General features: G+C 41.5%; 1 protein-coding gene across 1 annotated transcript; it reads right to left on the minus strand.

Moving 5' to 3' along the window:
• Positions 1-93: 93 nt before the first annotated feature.
• On the minus strand, positions 94-19,811 carry TECPR1 (tectonin beta-propeller repeat containing 1). The gene is made up of 24 exons (XM_054391128.1): positions 19,554-19,811; positions 18,382-18,564; positions 17,753-17,875; positions 16,999-17,124; positions 16,005-16,179; positions 15,809-15,909; positions 14,689-14,790; positions 14,147-14,292; positions 12,798-13,315; positions 11,851-11,996; positions 10,796-10,951; positions 10,147-10,296; positions 9,364-9,521; positions 8,019-8,146; positions 7,692-7,794; positions 6,941-7,037; positions 6,488-6,567; positions 6,109-6,165; positions 4,433-4,607; positions 3,187-3,322; positions 2,762-2,854; positions 1,523-1,629; positions 953-1,072; positions 94-291 (listed from the first exon to the last, which is right to left on the minus strand). The coding sequence occupies exons 1-24, from the start codon at positions 19,806-19,808 to the stop codon at positions 94-96; spliced, it is 3,633 nt and encodes a 1,210-aa protein (XP_054247103.1). The 5' UTR covers positions 19,809-19,811.
• Between the last annotated feature and the right edge of the window lie 3,108 nt (positions 19,812-22,919).

Here is a 22,919-nt window from a genome sequence, read left to right on the forward strand (position 1 = left end):
AATGTCATGTTTTTCTCTCCAGGTAATAGATACTTAGTTTCTTTATAAATTATACCCACTGCTGCTTGTTTGCAACATGTAGATGATGACAATTTAACAATTAACAGCATTTCTGTCCAATTCTTGACTTTCACTGAGCATCAGAGACTTTTTAGAGTGTTCTGTTTTCCCTTTACTCTCCTCATCTTCTCTATCCTTTGATACTGCAGGGTTTTCCTCTGAAGTGTCATGTGCAGTGGCCCTAGATGCTTCAGTTGCATTTCCTCTGACTGTAATGTGCTCCCATCCACCCTGTAAAAGATTTGATAAAGAAATACAACAAAACCCATCACCCTGCAACTATGGTATCTGATGTGATGCTTTATGTACACTACTGTTTTATACTGTTGTTTTGGTTTGTTGGTTTTTTTGTTAATGAAGAAAAGTAATCCTGCCCTGAGCTGAATAAGGAAAAAAGGCTCCTTGTAAAACAAAACACAACACAATGTATCATCTCCCTGTCAGGGAAGTACCTTGGTAGTAAACTCAGGAATTGCATGGAATTAAGAATAGCAGTTAGGTGTTAATTCCACTATCTGAAAACAGGGCAGAACCTGAAAATAGCCCTTCTCAAACACTGAGTGTGATAGAGGGAACAAGAAGAAGGAACAATCCCATACAGGCTAGAAAGGAAGCTATTTTTAAAAAGTTAAAATGGAAAAAAAACAAAGTTTCTATTTAAAATGAGTACTTATCAAATGCAAATAAAGTATTTCTAGCTGTAACTGCATAACCCATTATATTAACTAAAAAAAGGAACCTAAAACTGAAGAATTAAAGTCAGTTTCCTGCAGTAATTATGCAAGCTTTAGAAGTCTACCCAGCTGGAGCAGGATGGCACTTTGCTTTTTAAGTGTGCCCACAGGTATTTGGATATCCAACTTTCAGGCAGTATTACACCCCCAGCACTCACCCCAATACCATAATCCCATGAGAGGCCTTTAGGTTCCATTGGCTGAACACCAATCCGATGGCAGACGGTCCCACAGCTCAAACTATGACTTCCTTGCACTTTGTCAGCTATCACCCAGACCTCAAGAAAGCAAAGAGAGGCAATAAAACGTGCTCTTTATGCTGCTCCTCTGACACAAAAATTGTACTTCTGTTTGACCACTTCAGAAATTAGCCTTGACCTTTAAAAGGCTTTAATTTAGTCAGAGACACACCCAACCAACCAACCAACCAGATACCAATTTATAATGAAAGCATTGACAGATAGTAAGACTTGGCTGGAAGGAGGTTAAATACATAAAATGGCCTCAATTAAAGAAAAAAAAAAAAAGATTAACAAATTACTGAGGTTTTTTACAGGAAAGGGCTGGCTGTATCACTGTTCACTGGCATGACTTTTATCAGGATTCCAGCACTTAGACCACCACCTTGTGGAATAAAGTTCAACAAAAAGAACATTTCATTTCATACTGAAGCGTGTTAAGCATATTTTTTAATAAACTAATGAGACAGAAGGAAGCTTAATACACACCTGGTCCAGGGGCCCTACAGACATTTTACGGATGTTATTTGAAACATGATCCCAAGTAGATCCTTGAGGGTAGCTTGGTGTGATACCTTGCCGGTACCAAAGATTGCCTTTAAAATAAATAGTCCTGAATGTTAGAGATTGGAAGGGAGCTCCACTGGTCATCAAGTCCAACCCCCTTGCCAAAAGCAGGATCACCCAAGGTAGTCCACATAGGAATGCATCCAGATAGGTTTTGGAAGTCTCCAGAGAAGGAGACTCCACAACCAATCTGAGCAGCCTGCTCCAGTGCTCCGCCACCCTCACTGTAAAGAAGTTTCTCCTCAATGTTGAGGTGAAACCTTCTATGGTCATGTTTGTATCCGTTGCTCCTTGTCTTTTTACTGCACACCACCAAAAAGAGATTGGCCTCCTCCACCTGACACCACCCCTCAGATATTTATATACATTGATCAGATCCCCTCCCTCTCAGTCTTCTCAAGACTAAACAGCCTCAGGTGTCTCAGTCTCTCTTCACAGGGCAGATCCTCAAGTCCCTTAATCATCTTTGTGGCTCTCTCTTACAGCTCAGGGCATCAGGGTTGTATAAAGCACTAACAACCAGCACAACAAATCTGTAGTTAATGCTCTGTGTTCTGTGGAAGTGCTTTATGGTTTTGCCTAATGTGTTACAGTGAAGGACAATAAAGTTCCTACTCTGGAATTTGTATTTCTATAGTTATTCTTTACAACTTTTCTAGAAACCAGCAAATACTTTATTTTGTACAATTTTGTGAAGAAAAACGTTCATATAAAGAACCGTGCCCTGGGGAAGTACAAGTGAGATTAAGGCCTCTGAAGGAGACTGGTGTTAGAGGCTTGTTTTGTTATTTATTACCATGCAGTGACTTGCAACAGGAAGGTATTCTTCAGTTCTGCATGGTCTCTGGTTTCAGACAAATCCTTCCTTGCAATTCTCTTCTTTCAGATTCATCTATCTCTTCGCCCCCACCCCAAAGTATTTACAGAGATGCTGGATTGTTGCTGTCTGGGGCACCATTATATGGAACAAACATCAAGACTTCAAACCCAGTCATTAAGCAGGCTGCCAGCTCCATCTCTTTGAATATGAAATACTGCTCCTCTTGGGAGCAACAGTAATCTGTCTGCAGAAGCTCTGGCTTAGATACTCCTTTTTCAATCAATCTGATCTATATTGAATTATTTGTTGTAATACTGATAAATACTTTTACAAATCCTTACCATTTTTATCCAACACAAACACAGATGTTCGTCCTACTGAGACTTGTTTTAGCTTTTGTTTTTGAGGTGAAGGAATATGGTACCAGCAGTCACCTGGAAGTCAAAAATACTTGAGTAAAACATTGAGAAAATGAATTATGTATAAGCAGTCTTGGAAATGCCTGCAGCTGAAATACAGAGCTGTGCAAAAAAGCTGTGAATGACATTACATTTAACATATTTTTAATACTTTCTTTTTAGAAACTTTAAATCATGCAAGAGCAAATTAACTGCTATAATTAACGTTAAGTATTATTCATATGTGCTGTTTACACGGCTATTGGAAGGGCCTCTGCTAAATAGATTAGTGCTTTTCAGATATGGCAGTGTACTAAGCTTACACAATGTGTAAGACAAAGACTACTAAAAAAAGTAGAAGTCCTTACCTGCAGGTTTTTTTGGAGACACTGAACCCCGATAGAAGGCAGAACCATCTCTAGCAATAGCCCACACTTGGTAAAATGCTCCAATTGAGATGGAAATGAAAGGCTGATCTGTCCCCACATGCAGCCAGGATGTTCCCTAACAAATCATGAAACATCAATTCTGAAACAATAGCTAAAAAAGTCCACAACAAAATATTGTTGATTATTGCCAAGTAGGAAAAACTCTAGGCAGTGAAAAAGATTTTGAAAAATAATTCTTGCATAGTGGATGAACAGAAACAGGTCCCTGATCCTCAAAGACAGGTTGCTATAATAGCTCTTTACAAATAGCTGTGCTGGACTATAACAGGGCTTTACATGTCTCTGAATAACTGGGCTAGACCCCTTTTGGGTTTTTAATGCCTTGGTGTTAATTACACTGAGCAATAATCTCATGAAAATCAACTGATACGGGGCATCAAGTATTCCAGTTCTTGTTCTTGCAGTGTCTTACAGGTCTGTGCCATTGTAGCTGATTGAACAGGAAGAGAATAACCAAAATAATTCCTATAACTTTTCAACTTCTTGAAGTTTTTCTCCAAATTCCACTAAAGCATACTGTTAGTATTTTTTCATTGTAAATATGACTTAAAATCAGCGCATACCAACCCTAATTTGGTGTCTTTTAGTAGGAAATAAGTATTCTTATTGAAGCTAGTGGGACTATTTGTTTCCACTCCCAGTCCATAAAAGAACACAAATCTGTTAGTTAGTCCAGATCCACCTGTCTTAAATATGCAGAGTCAGTACCAGGCCCAGAAAAAAAAATCAGTGGGTAAGTGGTATCAACAGGCATTAGACTGGGACTTGACTTTAGAGAAATTCTATCCCTCACATTTACTGTGGGGATACCCACACTATCAATTACTTTAAATATCAGTGCAGAAAGTGGAAGCCAAGTGCTTCACAAGAAGATATACAGGGGCGGAGAGAGGCTCCTGCAAGGCACGTGGCACAAGCTGAGGTGGACTATGCAAGAGAAGTGCTGAGGCAAGAAATGTGGCAGCAATCTGTGGTACAGTCAGTGGCCAAGCACTTTCAAATCTGGGACACAGGGGAAAAAAAGCACAGGGTGCTTTGAGAGAGGGCACTGCATAATTGTGTGTACTTGCACAGTTACATTAAATTCTGTCATTACATTAGAATGTAATTTGTATAATTACATTAAATACATCAACAAGGCAGAAAAATAAACAGGGAGCCTTACAGCTGGATTTTGCTGTGTCACTCCAAGCCTGCAGAGCACGTCTCCTTTGTCACTGATTGCCCACAGTGCTACTGCTTCTTCATCATCTGCATCTGAACTGGGAATTATGGAGATGTCCCACAGGGTAACTGGAGGCACTTCCAGCCATGGCCCGTTGGTGACTATCTTACATTTTCTGAAGCAAAAAAACCCCAAACCCGTGAGAAATGCATACTTGCTGTAACTGAATTTGTGTCTCTCTCCATTGTTGGCTTCAGTGCAAACAATCCTGACATTTTTTTCATTAAGCAGCTACAATAAATGTAGTACAGTAAACACTGAGAGGTGTTTACAATAGTCAATCATGTTTTGAGTTTTGACATATTACTGATTTCTCAAAGCTGCTGTTCTTTTAAAAAGTCACTTTGTAAGATCAAGGCCACCCAAGAAGCCTGCAGCTTGTGCTACACTGCTCCTGAGCTTTCTAAAACTCATTGGGCAACAGCTGGACAATGAATATTTGACCCTAAGCCAAGAATCCCACTGCAGAGAGAAATCCACACTTGGTTGTTCCTTCCTCTGTCTTGGCTAAGAGAATCATTTTGCAAGTAGTCTTTTTGGTGGAGCCTGTTAGAAAATTGTTGCATCCTGAGGTAGGCAGAAATAAGGCAGCTCTAAATTAGAGAGACAGAGGTAGATCGTTTTATGGGAATTTGCCTTATTCCCTGTGGAAGCTGTAGGAAAATAGTGCTATCTACTAGGGAAACTATGCTAGATTCTATCATCCCAGCAGCAACTTCTGTGTATGAAGTATAGCCTAAAAAACTCAGGACATACTTCTCTCCTTCGGTTCTGAACAACTGGATCCAGTCCTCAGCTGTTCCCTATTGGTTTTCAATTTTCAGTTGATAGTTAAAACCAGAGAAGATGTTTAGGCTTGAGGTTGCTCAAGTTGCTTCTTCCATTTCAAGTCACCATTCTGAGTGACAGGATGTTGTTTGTTTTGTTGCACATCCTGGAACAGTTTGATGCTTCCAGACCTTACCTCACACATTTTTGTACAAGGGCCAAAATACTAGCCTTGTGGTCTCAATAACAAACAGAACAACGTGTAACTGTAAGTTCAGAGCAATTTCTTGGCATAGCTGTTAGATACTCTAGTACAGCAAGCATAGAAAAGTTGGAAAACCAGCAAATGCACAGACTCTCTCTGCTTAACAGAACAGACTAGAATATAGTGGCAGTCTGCCATTTCCCTGCTTCCACCTGAATACAGTGTGTTGTGACCTGGATGGAGTTGAGATTATCTGTTGCCTACTATGCAGTATGTGGAGTTCATATGTTAAAACTATTAATATAAAAGACATATTACCAGTTGAAACAAGCGACCTAGTATGTATTAACATACCTAGACTCTGCTGTTCCTTAATCCATGAGGAAAATCAGAAACAGAGAATATCTGACTTTATGGATCCCACAAAATTTAACAGGGCATTTACCTGTAAAGACTAGAAATTAAAGCCATAATGCTAAGGTTCATTGGCTTCTCTACTGGAGATGAGTTATTTATTGCAGGTTTCTTCACTATTGCTTTTGTTGATTGGGTGATGAGACTTTTCCCCTCACAACTAAAGGAGACTTTAAGGGAACCGTTCACATTCCAGTTAAAAATATCTATTTTTATTTTAGTTCCTCACCTTGCCCAGCGCCTCCGTCGGACAAAGTCTTTCATTGTCTTGTGACCATGGTAGGACCTACCAAAACAGATTTAAATAGGTGTTCATGAGGAAGTCAGAGCATCTTCAATGTCAATCCCAGCCTGAGAGCACTGTCTGTGTATGTGCCCACCAGACATACCTGCTGAATTTAACATGCTGGGAATACAGTTTGCTAAACTCACTTTGCTGCCCTACCCCCTGGCAAATGCCTGTGTTAGTATCCCCATACAAAGGGAGAATTCAAGGCACTCTTGTCCCTGTTAAAGCACAGTTAACGTGCAAAGTAGCAAACAAGAACAATTAAGGAATTATGAGGTTTCCCTACTAGGATTTTAGGTAGAAGAAGGTATCTCCTTACGCTGGAAAGTCTGCTGCATACTGCCAGCCTTCCCGATCAGTTCCGCCTGAGATATTAAAATCAATGTACCAATCGGATACCTGTTGGCAAACGAGACAATAACAAGCACAATCAACACCTAATGTATAAAAAAAATAACCTCTTTCCACCTTTGAGAGTGCAATGACTTGGCAAAAACCTTCTAATAACTGCAATATCAATTCATCCAGAGGTTCCCAATTCTTTTTTTATTCAGTTGAAAAGGACTACAACAGAAGGCTAAGTTCCACTAAACAAGAAATCCCACTCAATACTTAACATTCCTTTGACTGTGGAAGATTATTGCTATTCTATAAATGGGAAAACTGAGGTTAAATATTACAATAAATCCAGGAAGAAAGTCTGGGTCACTTGAGCCCAAGTCTTGCTAAACCTTGCCTTCTTAGTGAAAAAGACTTTTAAGACAAAATTTACCCAAGACCACTGTGGAGAAGGAGGCTTGGTATTGGCTTTCGTACATTCCTGCAGGCCAGATGCATCACTCCACATGTATCTGTCCGTGGGCAGACCTCTGTGGTGAAACAGTGAACAGTGTACAAGGAATGCAAAGTCATTTACAGCAGAGAATTTAAAGGGTGAGGGCAGAAAAGCCTCCTTGTAGCACTTCCCACTTTCATACACACATTGTTCTTCCGTCATTGATCTCTGGATTTGGAAATACCATGTCAGTGATGAGGATAGTGAGAAAGAACCTGTACAACTGCTTCCAAACTTGAGGACTGTGTAAACTTTTCTCTGTAGAGTGATATCCCTCACTCCTGTTTAAAATTGGAAAGTGAATCCCACGTTTCTCTGGCATAGACACCCAGGTATGTGAATACTTGTTCAGCGCTTCTGTTCAGACGTACTATTCACAATCCAAATATATTTAGCACAGAATGTACATGAACATAGAGCTCCTACTAAAAAGTTTGCTATGTGGCCATAACAGTGAAAGATGTTGCAGAGATCTCTAATACTTTACTACAAAGGCATTTTGAATGGATAACCACAAATCTAGAAAATTGAGAAGAGTACTCCTTCCATCTCAGGTTAACAACAAATGTCAGAGGAGACTGAAGATAGAATCATAATAAGTATTGTGAAAAGCTAGAACAAACCCCTTCTTTCATTTCACAGTAATAAAAAATTGCAGTAAATAAAGACAATAAATTGAGTAAATAACCTGCTGCTGTATCCAGTGACTGGGTTCCACCGTTGGTTTTCATAGATGTAAACACATTTCACATCTGACTGTGTGTAAATGTTATCAGCACTACTGGCCAGTCCTGTGAGAAGGAAATTATTTGAATCATAGAGTCATTAAGGTTGGAAAAGACCGCTAAGATCATCAAGTTCAACTTGATTATAGTAAGGTGACCCTAAAGACACTACATTTAAATTACAACAGCCACAGTAATATTGCTGATTATCCTATTTTGCACTCTTAAGCTGAAAATACAAATATAAAACTGCAATACCAGTTCATTCCCAGTAGACAAATTGTCCATACCTTGAATGAAGCCACCTCCATATCCACCAGTATAAACCCAAGCTGTGTGATCATATCCTATGCCCCACACTACGCCTCGGTTATTGCACTCTATCAGTCGAAGATGACCTCCAACTTGACGCCAAAACCTGCCAGGAAAAGGACACCTTACATTGACTCTACACCACATTCATCAGCAATGTACACTTTCCCCTCCTACAACTCAACAATCTTAAGGACACGCAACTTTATATGCTCATTTGTTCATCCTCTGTGCAGTCTCTTAAGTGTAGGCAGTTGTCACCTGAAAATGTTTCTCTCCGAGCAACTACCAAAAAGTTAGCTGGAACCTGTTTGCCTCCACTTGGCATTTTCAGGCTTTTAAGTATTTTATTTGATGGCTTGTGTGTTTTATATATATCTATGCTTAAACATAGGATGATCTTGCTAGAATCTTTACATCTTAAAGGTCATCAACTACCTCAGCTTTAACTTCATCCTCATTTTTCTAAAATCTAGGAATTGCCTTTATCTAACAAGAAGGCAAATTATTTCTATCCTATGGAGCTTGGTAAAAACAAGGACATTAATTCTTCCTGTTCTCCTAATCTTTACAGGTCAATCTTTTTCTGAGGCTTTACACAGCCAATTTCATGGTACTTTTTTGGGGAAGAATGGGGAAGCTAAGGAGATTGCAGAGGGGTAATTCAAGTTATCAGAATGCCAGGAAATCATCTAGATTGCAGATTCCCCAAACTAAGATTCAAGAGCACATCAGCTTCGTGACATGCCAGATGTTGGGAGGTGCTCTGCCTTGTGGGAAAAGGACTAAAGGATCTCTATGGTATTATTCAAACACACATTGTGCAAGTAACTTGAAACTGGGGCTATTTTTTAAATTGAAGCTTAGCCTTTAAGCCACCAGTTCCAATGCTGCTACTTTTCTGCTTGAAGAGTTTACAGTACTGTATTGTCATAGTTGTAATGGAAACTAAAGGAGCTGCTCCTGGACTGTAGTGACTACAGAGGACTGAAAATGTCAGACTTCCTGACTCAGATAAAATGGCAAGCTCAAATTACATTACAATTGCAGGGATTAGGTTTTAGTCTAGGCCATCCCATAATTTTAATAATTATGGCATTAAAGATGCAATCACACAAAATATGGGATCTCAATGACAAAGGCTTTTGAAACTGCATTAACAGCTTAAGCATCTAAGAATTAAAATACCATTTGCTGAATTTCTTCAGATGTACTTATGATTATGAAGGCAGCCATGAACCTTCATCTGCAGCAATACTGTATACCCCAACAGCCCTTTGAAGCCAGCAAGAGCCAGAAAGAACAGCTTCTGAAACCTCTTACATTTGATCACATGGTGTCAGGTGTGGTCCAGCCTCCAGTTCAGGACTTGGCTCACTAACAAAGATGTCTCCTTTACAAGTAACTGACCAAATGGCATGGTGAGAAGGAGGGCCTTGGATCCGTCTGCTTTCACAACAGGACATGTTCAGCAAAGAGAGCTACAAAACAAGAAACAGAGAACCAAATGCTTCAATTCACAGTGAGGACAAATACTTCCATAGATACTTCAGTATTACAAAATGAAGTTTTACCTTTGCAGGTTCTTGTAAATCAGCAAAGTGAATTAGCAGCTTTTTCTCAAATGCACTGGAATTCAGCATTTTAGACATTATTAACACCATCACTGGAACCAATGTGGTTTGCAGTATCTGGTCATTATGAAGTATCTTTCAGGTTTCCATTGCTTTAGTGTATATATGCCTACCTGCCTGCCTATATGTGGGACTCTCCAGAATGGTCACAACAGTTCTTCCACCAATACAGAACAGACTATGTGAATTAAACTCCCAACTCATTTGTACTCTAATCTACATCCAGAGATAGGAGGAGAAGGAAAAACAATATTGGTTTTACTGAGGATAACTGCAGCATCAGAAAGCTCCAAAGGAAACAAGATGTCTCTGGTGGCTCTAAATAAGTTTAAACAGACCTGATAAATACTTAAAACTGTGAAAATGGATAAACAGCCTAGATACTGTAAATGTAAGGCTGAGGTTTCAAAGGCCAGCTTGTATGTTTTATTTCAGATACTGCCAGCTTGAAATGAAGAATGCACAGAATTACCCAGTCATGCATTTCGTGCTCTGTTGTGGCTGCCAGGCGGATCGGCCATCGTTGCTTCGTCCTTTCAGGTGTATACAGTGCAAAGGAGTGTTTGGCTTCATTCAGAATTTCAACTATAATAGTGACTTCATTCAGGAACACATGGATATACTATGACAAGAGAAAACAAATTTCAATTAAAGCAAACTCAGCTGTACCTTTCTCAGAGCCAGCATTTTTGTAGTTCAGGACAATGAATGAGACATTCCTTCCAAGGACAGCAAAGAATCATTTCTTGGTGCAGAAGGAATCTGGCTCAATTTCCAGTTCTGCATTATCTCTAATTCCTACTGCCTGTATGTATTAACCCTATTTAGGAATGCCCTGGCCAGCCAAGCTTGGCTCCATCTTCACAGTCAAGAATGTTTTGAACTTCCAGAAGAATTCTTCATTAGTGCAAAGCTAATGGTTTGATCAATGTCAGAGTATTTCTGACAGCATTAGCATAGTTACAGCTTGGACAAGCTTCCATTTTGCTAGCACCCTGGGCTACATTTGAGCTGGTTCCCAAAAGTTAGAACAATATCATATCATAATTTGCCTCCCTTAAGGAAACTTCCCTTTCCCTTTGCCAAATACAACTGTCTCAAGGGTCTCAAGCTGAACACACCTTTTTCTCCTCATGATACATGTAGTAGATGAAGAGGATGCTGTCACGCATTCCATCGCTCCCGATGAACTGCTCAAGTGCAACTCGAACATACACCCATTTGTGAGGCTTCCAATTCCTCCACCATTGCAAGGTTCCAGTTTTAACCCACACTGACTGCAACAAACCCACAAATTTACAGGATTAAAGAAACTGCATGACTCTTTCTTTTTCCCAAACACTATTTTCTGTGACCACAAGAAATCTCTGCTGTGGGTCAGGCTGTATCATATCAGTTAATTCTGACACAGTGCACCAGAGTGTTCAGAAAGCAGGAGACAAAATGAAAACTGACAAGCCTGTGTTCACCAGTATTAGCACCTCACCTCAACAAAAGTACTGTAGCACACTGATACTAATTGACTCTAGGGTGCTCCTGTTATAACTTCTGTTTGAACTTTAAAGGCTTTTGACATAATCTTTTACATTTTGATTAAATCTCTGGACTCTTGAGTGTTTTTAATCAAATGAATTCAGGATTTCATTTGGCAATTAGCAATGAAGGGACCCAAATGTGAATGAATCTGGAAAGAGCCAAGGAATTGTAACAAAGCCTGCTGCTATCTAAGTGGCTCCTATTGACGTTTGTGTCATTGCTTTATTTATGCAAGTTACATTAAGCCCTTAGTGGCTGCAGAAATGGAAAGTTCACCCACTTGAGTCACTGTTTCAGTTAAGAAGCCTCATATTGTCTCGGAATTATTCATACAATGTTCCACTGTTGCAAAGGTTTCTCTGTAGATTTGAGGTTTTAGTGTACTCAAATAATGCTGACCAAGGCTTTGTTCGCTCCTATCACCTAATGTTTATAAAGATTGCTGCTCCGTGTTTGATAAGCTGCTAGCTGGCCACGGGCAGCTCAGACAGTGAGAATCCAGAGAAGTTGTTACAGATAGAAACAAGGACAAGAATATAAAGCTGGCAGTAAGTTCAGAGCAGTACAGCAGAAATGTATTTTGATTCCCAGTATCAATAGATGTGTGTAGGAGACGAGAGCTCAGTGTCCCACTGCTTACCTGCTCGATTGCCTGCTCATAGTGCCTAAAGTTCTCCAGTTCCCGCTTTGTCCTTTCACTAAGCTGCTGAAAAATCTGCTTTCGCCATGCTGCTGTCTGTGCTGGAGTGATTGACAGAGACAGAGACTGCACAGAGGACAACAAACCTAGAACAGAACCAATCCAAATAAACTCCAGTGAGCTATGAATACCGTTCTGTGAAAGGTACGACACGATGCTGCTGCAAACACTGGACTGACTCAACCCAGTCTAATATAATTTTTCTAATTGTTATGCTTTGGCATCAATATATTACAGCCAAACTTTGTAAATGATGCATAGAACTGGGATCAGTAGATAATGATATAGAAATTTCAAAGCTATAACCTTGCAAAAATGGGAGTTTTAACACTGAACTGCCAGAGAGTAAGGTAATACAATGCATTAAGAGTGACAGTTATTAAATACTGGGATGCCACAGTTCATGGCTTATTTTGAAAATATTCCACTGCCTTTCAAGAATCTAAATCCCATCCTCACTATCAGCTAAGCTCACATTCACAATGTCTCCAAGTAATTTCTGTATCATAACCTCGTCTCAGTAGGACTAAGGCAGTTACTTCTGGCATCTGCATCTCCCAAGAGAACTCTCTTCACTACTTCCAGTTCCTGTTCAGTGACATCATGGGTTTTACCTGAATTTGCAGTTTCACTGCAATTAAGTGAGATGCAGATCCAGCATAGGATACAAAAACCTTATGGAAACTCAGAGAGAAGGCCACCTTTACATTTATACATCTCAGTCCTCAAGTGCTGTACAGCTGGATACATGCAGCACTATCCTCAGACATGGGGTATATTAAACTGCAATGAAGTTTTGTGCCATAGTTTGATAAAAAACAACCCAAAGCAACATTTTTCATGAAGAGCACTGGGAATTGGGGTCTGTTGTGGTGACTGGACAGTACCTGATGGAACAGTGAACCACTTCAAAGGGCTGTGCAGATCTACAAGACAGCCTCCCCCAGACACCCAGGCCCACAGTGGGTGCTCATCAGCTCCATACTGCTCTTCAGCTCCCACTGAGAACATGCCCAGGGAAGACAGGCTGGATGTTTCTGCAAAAGTGCTGACAGAGAGGACTGGATGCTTTTGGACCTCCTTCAAGTCAATATTTGTCCACTGCAGTTCTGCAGAAGGATTTGGGTTTGTAGAAGCTTTATGCGTTTCAAGATTAGCTTTCTCATTATTGGTCAAAACAACAGTGGCTTCTCCTTGATCAGAGTCCAGAGGATCCACAGTCAGTTGTGCACATTCTTCTGTCTGGTTGTCTGTGCTGTTAGCACTGCTGCTGGCTGCAGCTCCTATCGGGGGGGTGTTGGCAGGGTTCATGGGTACACTTGGAAGCTCTGTATCAGAGGAAGTATCACCCTGAACGATTGCGTTTGTTTGGTTCTGAATATCATCAGTAAAGAAACAGCCAGCACTGAGGGACAAATAATTAATAATTAATGATAATTAATTATCATTCAAAGCAGTAAAATTAGCACAGGCCTGGGACCATAGGCATACAGAAATCAACTTAGTGTTTCAGCTTTAAGAGAGAAACAGCAGACTTCTGTTCGGAAGGTCAAATTCTATCATCAAGGGAAAAGTCAAACAAAAATCTGGCAGACCAGTCTAGTAAATCTGGAATAGAGGAAGATATTTCATTGATCTTTTCTAACAACTGCTGGTGTTGGCTGCCTACAACCCTCAGGGAAACACTGAAGCAACATCACATTTTCTGGATATGAAATAACAAAGAGTATTTTTTAAAGCCCATTATCACAGATTTTTGTCTTGGCTAGAGAAGGCTTTTACTCAGAACACACTGACTCAAACCAGTAGCTTCTGCTGCACTCCCAGCTTCACTGTTGTGTCTTGCACAACCAAGAGGCCAGCAGTCAGCGGGGAGTTACTGATTTAATCTTTCTAGGAAAGGAAACATACAGTGACACTCAGGAGAAAGACAATTCCTAAGCAGAGCTGACACTTCATGATATTTCATAGGTAATGTTTTCTCTTACTAGAGACTAGTTCCACATTTTACTGCAAGCATGCAGTGAACTCCAAAGTGGGAGCTTCAGTTTTTACTCTGAGTACAGCAGTACCAATGGCTGTTTATTGCTAATTTTAATGGCAAAACCTGCAAATGTTTTGTGGCACTAGAGATGCCTTTGCCAATCCTCCCTGTGTGGACCACTTGAAAGCTAGCTATCTCCTAGCATTGACACTCTTGGTGTATGAAGTCGCAAGCAGGTATTTCACTGAGTACCTGAGCAGACTTGTTGAGCTCCCAGTTTGAGATCTGTCACTCTCTCTGCTAGACACAATTGCCTTCCATGTCTTCCCACTGAGCTCACTTGGTGTGACACCTTGGCGAAAATAAATTGCTCTGTCATCACAGCCGATTCCCCAGACCTAGGGAAGGAAAGGGCTTGGTGAAGAAAATACCATGGGAGGCAGGTAGATACCGGCTACAAAAAAGGTGCACTGATGGAAAATAAATCACAAAAATCTGCTGGATAGAGGATTTTCCTTTTGCATTCTTCCTTAATGCTAATACTGTAGATACAGTATAAAATTCTCGACCATCAAGGGAAAACTGTTGGCACCTGACTGTGCCATACAAGAGACATGCTGACTCTTCATCTTCTGGGGAAGAATTCAGCCATGCCTTCCTCCCTAGCAGTTCAAGCACGTGGACTTCTTGCTCAGCTGTCCATACTGGCACTGCTGACAGTCCTTGCCACATGTGAATCCTGCCTGTGCAAAGGGAATGTAAACACTCTCGTCAGTACTAAACAGCTGTCTTACCTGGTTATTTAAGCCTACAGTTACCATCATCATTTCTCCAACCATTTCAATCCAACTTGTTCCACAAGGATTATGTGAGTTCACTCCTCTTCTAAACCACACCTACAACAGCAACAGCAAAATGTCTGAATTTTGCTCTTTCTGCAATAGCAAGCTGACAGCTAGAATTTAGTTTCTTTAGTGGATTAGTCTTAATCTCTAATACTGACTTGTTGCAGTGCCTTAAGAAGTCACTTACCTCCTTGTTCCTTTATCAGGTAAAGATAAAATCATTCTCTTAATAGTACCCAGACTGTGTGTTCTTCTAATCAACTATAGCCAGAACAGACCACAAGGAGACTTTTTGTTATGATTGTCTGTGAGAGTTAGTTTCTCTGTCATTAGAAAAATACTTTGGATTACATGTCAACTGTAGGCTATTTTTGGACACTCTGAACGGGCTTCTAAGTAGTGTTCTTGTGTTTAAACCCTAGAAGCAGGCTGAGAGAGGGAACTGTCAGAGGGATCATTTCAGTGGTACATCTCTTTAAATTGTCCACTCTTAGATTAGTTTTTACCAATTGTAAAGTGTCTGTAGTTGGAAAACTTTCTGTCTGTACTTGGAAAACTTTCCATTTGTATTTAGTATACAGTCATACAGTGGCAAGCAGGTACTTTAGAAGTTGTTGGCTGAATCACATAACAGACAGTGCACCTCACTGCCTTGTGGCAGAGCTGAAGAAAAACCTCATCCATTACAGTGGTTTTACTTAGCAGATGGAGCAGGCTGGACACAATCTGTTACCATGACTCAGCTGCCAAGCTGTAATTCATTAAACCAGAATAACTCAATTACTTAGCACTGCCATACATGCACAGAATTCATCTACTTTTTTGAATGCAGTCTGAAGGGACTTGATTGCAGCAAGAGCACGCTAGTACTTTCTTCAAAACTTTCAAGACTCCCTGTCAGGAGCAGGGATTTGATGATCCCTATGGGTCACTTCCAGCTAGAGTTCCCCAAACCATGGGGATAGTGAGTCCAAATCACAAATGTTTTCTATGAAAGTTCCATGCCTCTGAGAAAAGCAAATAGGAAAAAGGAAGATAAAAACCAGAACCAAAGCATGACACTTCTTACTTTTCTATCCTTTGTAACACACCACACCACATCAACACCCACAGAGACGTGCATAATCCCATTTTCAGAGCTTGGAGACTCCACAATACTCCAGGAAATTCCTGCAAGAAACAAACCCCAGAGGGCATTGTAGGTTAGTTTCTTATTCAACACTACATAAATCAAAGGGGTTTTCGGCTAATTTAACAAACTTTACCTTGAGGGTTATTCCTGTCAATTCCTTCTCTCACAATAGCTTGCCCTTCCCAAAGAGTGGCCCAAAGGAGGTCATATGGTCCACAGCTGATCTGTACAACTTCACCAGGAGTGGTGATTAAGGACCACATGGAACCTTCTGGATTGTGATGGCAGACATTTTCTCTGTACCACACCTAGGCAAGTTTAAAAAACAAAACAAAATACCAACACAAGCAAAACTTAACAAAATATCATTACAACAATAAAACCATTCAGACAAGCATGAAGACAAACTGGAAAGAACAGCCCTCCTTTAACAACAGGATTTTTTTATGCAGTGCATGCACTCTGACCTTTAAAGCCTTTTTTTTCTTTTCATGTTGATTATACAGCTGATGCTATTTCCGTGTGTACCCAAGGAGGAGGCTTTTTTACAGGCCAGCATTAATCACAGAAGCAAATCTGGACTGAGTACAGCAACCTATTGCTACAAGTTCTGTGTATATTTTGACATTTTAAAACCACTTTGGTGTATTTCAGGGCACGTTATATAAACCAAGAATGACAAATACATAACACAAACGTGTTCTGTTAGATGGTAGCTTGACCTCACTTTCACTGAACAGAGCTTGCCACAAAGGAATGTCAGATACATGCTGTAAGGATTAAGGAAGGAAAGCAAGAATCAAATCTTTACAGCACTGAGCCAAAAAGGAGAGACCTTATGGTAGGCTTGAAACAAAAACTAAACTAACAAAAAAAACCACACAGCCAACCAACCAAACAGAAAACAACCCACAAAACCCCCCCAAAACCCCAAACCCAAAGTAACCAACCAAAAAACCAAACCAACCAAAACACAAAGAAAAAACAAAAACCAAACATCTTTTACATCTTCTGCAGATGCACAAGCAGTGTATTTCCTGATCAACATAAACCTGCCTTGCTTCAAAAGCATTTAACTCCTTTTCAGTAGTAATTTATATTAGAAAACATAGGGAGCCTGCACTTACCCTTCCTTGTAAAGACACTGCCCACACTGATAAACGGCCAAGAGGTTCATCAGTGATCTCCCATCCTCCAATGGAGATGTCATTGAAAGGGTCTGGCAACTGATCTGGATCATTATGTGATACGATCTGAAGCAAAGAGGAGGAAGATTAAGAGGAGACATTGCTTTGACTGACATTGATTTGGCTGCTGGCCTAACTTGTTTTTTGAAGATTGGTTTATGTGTTGCTAAAGTGACTGGGCATGGAGATTCTTCCTCTCATTCAAGGCTGCTATACACTGCAGGAACAGCATAGACAAGTCTGTGTTTCATCCCCTAACTAAAGGAAATCTTTACTCACAGAACAGTGCATGCATGTGTTCTTTGAATTGGAAAGCTGGAACACCAGAAAGTATAATTTTTGTACATTCTTAGAATGGAACATCAATTATTAAAGAACAATTATTCATACAGAAAAAGCACACAGACGGTGAATGATGCCAACCCCAAAGGAGAATGTTTGTCAAACAACCAAAGGAACCTAAGAAGTTAGTTTGAAATTGCAAAGGAACAGCATTACCATGAGACCTAGCACCTTATTACCACAGATTTCTATGAAAAATCCCAGCCTTCTCTTTATGCTTACAAGAAAAAATGGAAGTCAAAGAATCCATCCCTGTAGGTCCAGCTTACAGAGCAGTGAAAATAAAATTAATTTCCCTGCACTTGTTATTTCAGAAAATCAGTTTATTTGATATTTAAAAGATAACCAGAACCTTTGCCCACATGTCCCGGGATTTGTATCTCCTGTATCTGATCCACCTCCTGCGTCTGACACAAGAATTCCATTTCTTATCCTTTGTGTAGGTGCTGGGGAAGTCTATGGCGTAAGTCCAGCCCTGCAAATAGAGGTTTTCTTGTATGAAAATCATGACCAAGGGAAAGCCTGAAATCATAACACAGAGCAATTCTTCACAAGAGTCACTCCTACGATTACAGGACAAGTTACTGTGTGTGTCTCAACAGTCCTGATTAACACATCAGCTAATTCCATGGACAATTTATCACTGATGTCCAAATTCCTCTGCATGATATACACAGAACAAACAAGACACAGTAAAGCATTTTACTTTTTTCACAGTAAGGATCTTAAGTAAGTGGCATTCACATGCCAGTATTTTGTGGCCTGATCAAGTTTCTACAGAAGCTCCTGTAGACTTCAAGAGCCTTCAAACCACATCCTTCCTTGTGTTTAATGTATTAGAGTCGAGCTGTTTCCCAGAAGCAGCTACAGGCAGTTAAGTGCCTTTTGTTTTTACAGACCTTTTACACTTCTATAAAAGCACCTTTTATTTTACAGACTATGAATCCCCAGAATAGATCTCTTTTTCTATTGTTCACCTACCCCTTTCTCTGTTGGTTCCCCTCCAATATTTTCATCCACATACCAGTCAGATTCCCACTCCCAGTGTGGTGAAGGCAGTGTGAAACTATCAAGCTGCTGATGTTTTAGCCCGCTCACATCACTCCACTGCCAGCGGTCACTGGGCAGCAATTTCTCACAAAAGCCACCGACTGGATTCCAGCGCTGTCAGAAATAATAAATAAAATATGTGAGATCATATCATCTCACTGGACATCTATAAGGAGTCAAAAATGATACTTTTATTATTTTCTGCAGTTCCTGGAGTGCCCAAGAAAGCATTCACCCTACCTAACATACCCTTTTTGAAGCATCGAAGATGGTCTGACCTTGGTCCCAACTAAGTCATTGTTACCTACATAAACAGGAACACCTGATGGTATATTTTACTACTAACAGCGCTTTCTTCTTTTGTGATGCATGGCACCATGATACTGCAGCAATAGAACAATGCTGCAGATATGGCCCTGGCATCTCATCTGCTTCCCCTAAGAAAGATCATTAGCATCTTGCCTGCACTAGGAGGAGCATAGCTTCTGTGCCAGAGACTGTCGAGACAACTGCATCAATAGATCTTTCCTGGATCTTGTTATACCAAGAATGTTGTAGTGTTTTCCGGTCTGGCTTTAATCAGTTACAGAACAAATAACTTGTTATGATTTTCACCAATTAAAGCTGTGATGTTTCTTTCTTTCCCCACACTATTACCTACTGTAGAAACAATGGCAAAATCTGTCACATGAGAATGTCTTACATTTTAGGGCACATGGAAAATGAGTGCTTCAAAATCCTGCTATAATTTGAATGCAAACTATTACTTACTTTTACTAGGAATCTGGCTAAATCACTTTGCATATTATCTATCTTCAGGGGCCTATGTATTTGTCACTAAGGAGAGGGGAACATCAACTGAGAATGTTGAATGTTCATCCTAAAATGGCCAGCATAGAACAGGCCACTACACACTGGCATGGCACTCAGTGAGAGATTGCTTTGAGAGTTAGAACATCAGATTAATAAAAAATGAAAGCAAATAAAACTAAACAATCTTCTTGTGAGGCAAACATGCAGGGACATCTGATGTATGCATTCGCTATCATTCCTTTCTCACAGATAAAAGGCAGTGTGACAGAGGTACTTGGAAGGTGTCGTACCTGATTCTCGTAGGTTTCTTCTTGGTATCTAATAGGAACATCACCCGGGAACACGTAGGTGTATACTTGATGATCACAGGCTATTCCCCAGCAGCACTGTTTGACAGCAGAAATCCTTTTGAATTCCAGCTGTGTATCCTTACAGAGCTCCCAGTACTGGCCAACAGTGGATAGAGTGTAAACCCTCCCAAAAATGTCAACAGCCCACAAAAGGGAACTGGGCATGGCCATATCTGAAAGGCAGAAAGGAGGCATTCATGGAAGTGGCAGTTTTACAAGATGAATCTCGAACCTACTCCTGGAGCCATCATCAGTTAAATTAAATAAAGATGTAAAGAATGATCTTTCACTCAGAGCTGTGCAGTTACACCACTTCAGCTGGCTCTAAAAAGCCATCTGAGACACCTTGCTGCCAGCACACTGTTGTCCATCCTACAAGAGCTCACAGCGTTAATAGGACGTTTTATAGCAGGAGGTTTTACCCTCACAGGTTGGTAATGCTACACAGACTGCTCATCTCAGTTCCACAAAGCCATGATATCTCATGGTATCTCCTTCTCAGCCTCCTCTTGGTGTGTGCCAACATAGCTACATAGGTCCAGAGAAAAGATGTGAAAGGGAGCTTCTCCACACATCTAGTTTTAATCCATGGACATATTACCTAATGCTGCCAGGAGACATCTTTCCAAAGCATTTTGGTGACCACTTTGGGATCTGATCTTTATTTAATATGCATAGGTGTGGATATGTATTTAAGTAAACACAGAGTATGGTTTGGCACAGAGACCTGGTTAGGTTCCATTCCAGTTTTATCACTTAATAACCAGCCATTTTCTGAGCACTGCAGCCCAGCCCTTTGTGGAGGGGTCAGCATTTTATGTGAGGTAGTTTGCCATCAGCCCTTTCACAAGTCAAGAAAGGACAGTGTATTTCTGTCACTTGGCCTTCTGGATACTATTAAACTGAACAAATTTCAATTGTTCCATATGTCTGACAGTCAAGACTACTGACAAGTATTCTGAATATTACCTCCAGCTCTATTAACTATGTGTCCAGTAGCAGAAAGGTAGAAAAGAGGACTCAGATACAACCCAATAAAAGAAAATGGGAATCCTTGCTTGGAGTCAGCATGGAACATTGCTTCTTTGTTGTCAAATGGCAACTGTGCTTTCAATGTGAGACTAAGGAGACTCACCTGCTTACAGAGGGACTAACTCATAAGGGGTATCTGGATGGCAGAGGTGAAACTGTGGAGAATCTGGGAACAGCTAGGCGAGTGCCAAATAACAGCACAGTAAATTCACAAGGGATCCCAAGAGGGATGTTTCAAAATGCTTTGATTCCTGCTAAGCACCTAAAATCAGGATCCATTGAGTGAATAACAAGTAACAGTGATAAGAAAATTTATAGCAGCAGGGAACGAGTGAGCCCAGAGGAAAGGTCACGAGCAGAATTCTCCAATGAGTTGTGGCAGCGTAACTATGCTGGTCCTCTAGCTTTCACTTTTGTTGTTGTGGCTGGGAGTATGAGGGCATGGCCTTTGCTCTTGAGCCAGGCATTCACCTGCTTTATATCCTCCCTTCCTGTGTTAGTAAAAGTAGGATAGTACAGCACAGCATCATGCAGAAAAAAGATGGAATGGAACAAAGAGAAGACGGGGTGAAAATTCTAATGTGTGGGAAAATAAAGGCCATGAAAATCAGCCTTTCAGTATTAGCACTTCAACTCTGCAAAACAGTCTTTATAGCAGAGGAAGCATTTAATCTTAAGCAATAGACTGGCAGCAAGTCTGGAGTAAAGGAAGCATTATAGGTAATGCTATCAGATACTGACCTAGGCAGATAATAAGAAAAGTGATGCTTGATTGTATTAAAGGTGGGCTGTTGCCCAAGTAAAGATCTGTACATGCACTGCCAGTCCAAGCAGGCAGGAAAATACCTGGAACAGCTCAGAGAAAGGCAGTGGAATTTCCAAAGGTTATGACATTGAAGAATATATATGGGGCAGAATTAAAATAACCCAGGTGATGCAACTGGATATTTAAGTCAACCAGGTGAGAGTTTCTGCATATTCTTTCTTCTGAGCTTTCAAGACAGAGTGTTTGCAGAATCATGGGAAAATCCAAAATGCATTTGGGATTATAAACTACTTTATGACTTGGGTTTAGGCCCCTTTGCACTGGTTATGCTGCTGCCGATGGAAACAGATGCTGTTTGATTTGTGAAGGATACTCAGCACTTGTGCATTTCAGTGCATGCAGAGGTGCATTGTATTCCACGGGGGCTGGTAAATATCAGATCCACATCTGCTAAATTCTTCCTCATCCCTCTGCTCAGCCAGGTAATTTCTGACAGAACTAAAACTACTTCAGTGAAAATGATACCTTGTTAATTACCATTTTCGGCTGCCTGGCATAACACTGGTAACTGAAGGGAAACATCCCACCGCCTTGCATGTTAGCCAAGTATCGAAGCTTCTTCGAAGAAAGGGGCCGTGCCGTGTCCTCAGACCGCGGCGGTGACACACTGTCGTGTGGGTGCCCGGGGGCTACACCACCACGACAAAATGCGTAGACAAGCTTTACCTTCAATTCAAAAGTACACGCTTGCCAAGCTTATCTCATACTTGTACAAAGCCATGCAAACACTGCTTCACATCCGCGGGGATCCTAAAGCGCTTTACAAACTTAATAAAGCGTAAATAACACCTGGAGCGGTCGCGGGCAGAGGGCGCCGGCCGCACGCTGCTCTTCCGGCAGGCATTAAGGACGGATCGGCTTAAGAACCCTACGGGGCCGGGGGGCTGCTCGACGGTGGAGCGGGCTCCCGGGCGTCCCGAGACCGACACGGCAGCCGCTCACCGCTCCCGCGGACCACTCCCCGGGACTCCCCCGCAGACGGGGGACAGCGAGCTGCGGGCAGAAGGCGGGAGCGAGTCTCCAGTGACAGCGACGAAAGCCGCTGCACGAAACCGCCCCGCGGACCCCTCCCGCCCTCCGCATGCCTTCCCTGAACAGGTTGCGCAGAGGCTCCGGCACCTCCCCATAGCCCCGCTCGCTCCTCCTGCCAACACGAGCCGCCAGGAAGCGCGGCTGGGGGCGGCAGTGACACGGCGGAGGATGCGCCGGACCCGGTGGCGGCCCGATCTCCAGTCGCGCTGTGTTGCCCTGCCCGCCCCGCTTCCAGCGGCGGGGCGGCTGACAGTGAGCGGTTTCTGCCCTAGCCCGGCCCCCGACGGAGATCGTCCCTCACCTGCCTGCCGAGGGCCGCGCCTCCCCTTGCCGCCCGGCGCCGCTCCCAGCGGAAGGAAGAGCCGCTCCCGGCCAGCACGGCCCGCAGCGGCGCGGAGGCAACGGCCGGCCCGGAG

This window comes from Indicator indicator, chromosome 22 (genome assembly GCF_027791375.1).
Source record: "Indicator indicator isolate 239-I01 chromosome 22, UM_Iind_1.1, whole genome shotgun sequence".
Classification (NCBI taxonomy): Eukaryota; Metazoa; Chordata; class Aves; order Piciformes; family Indicatoridae; genus Indicator; species Indicator indicator.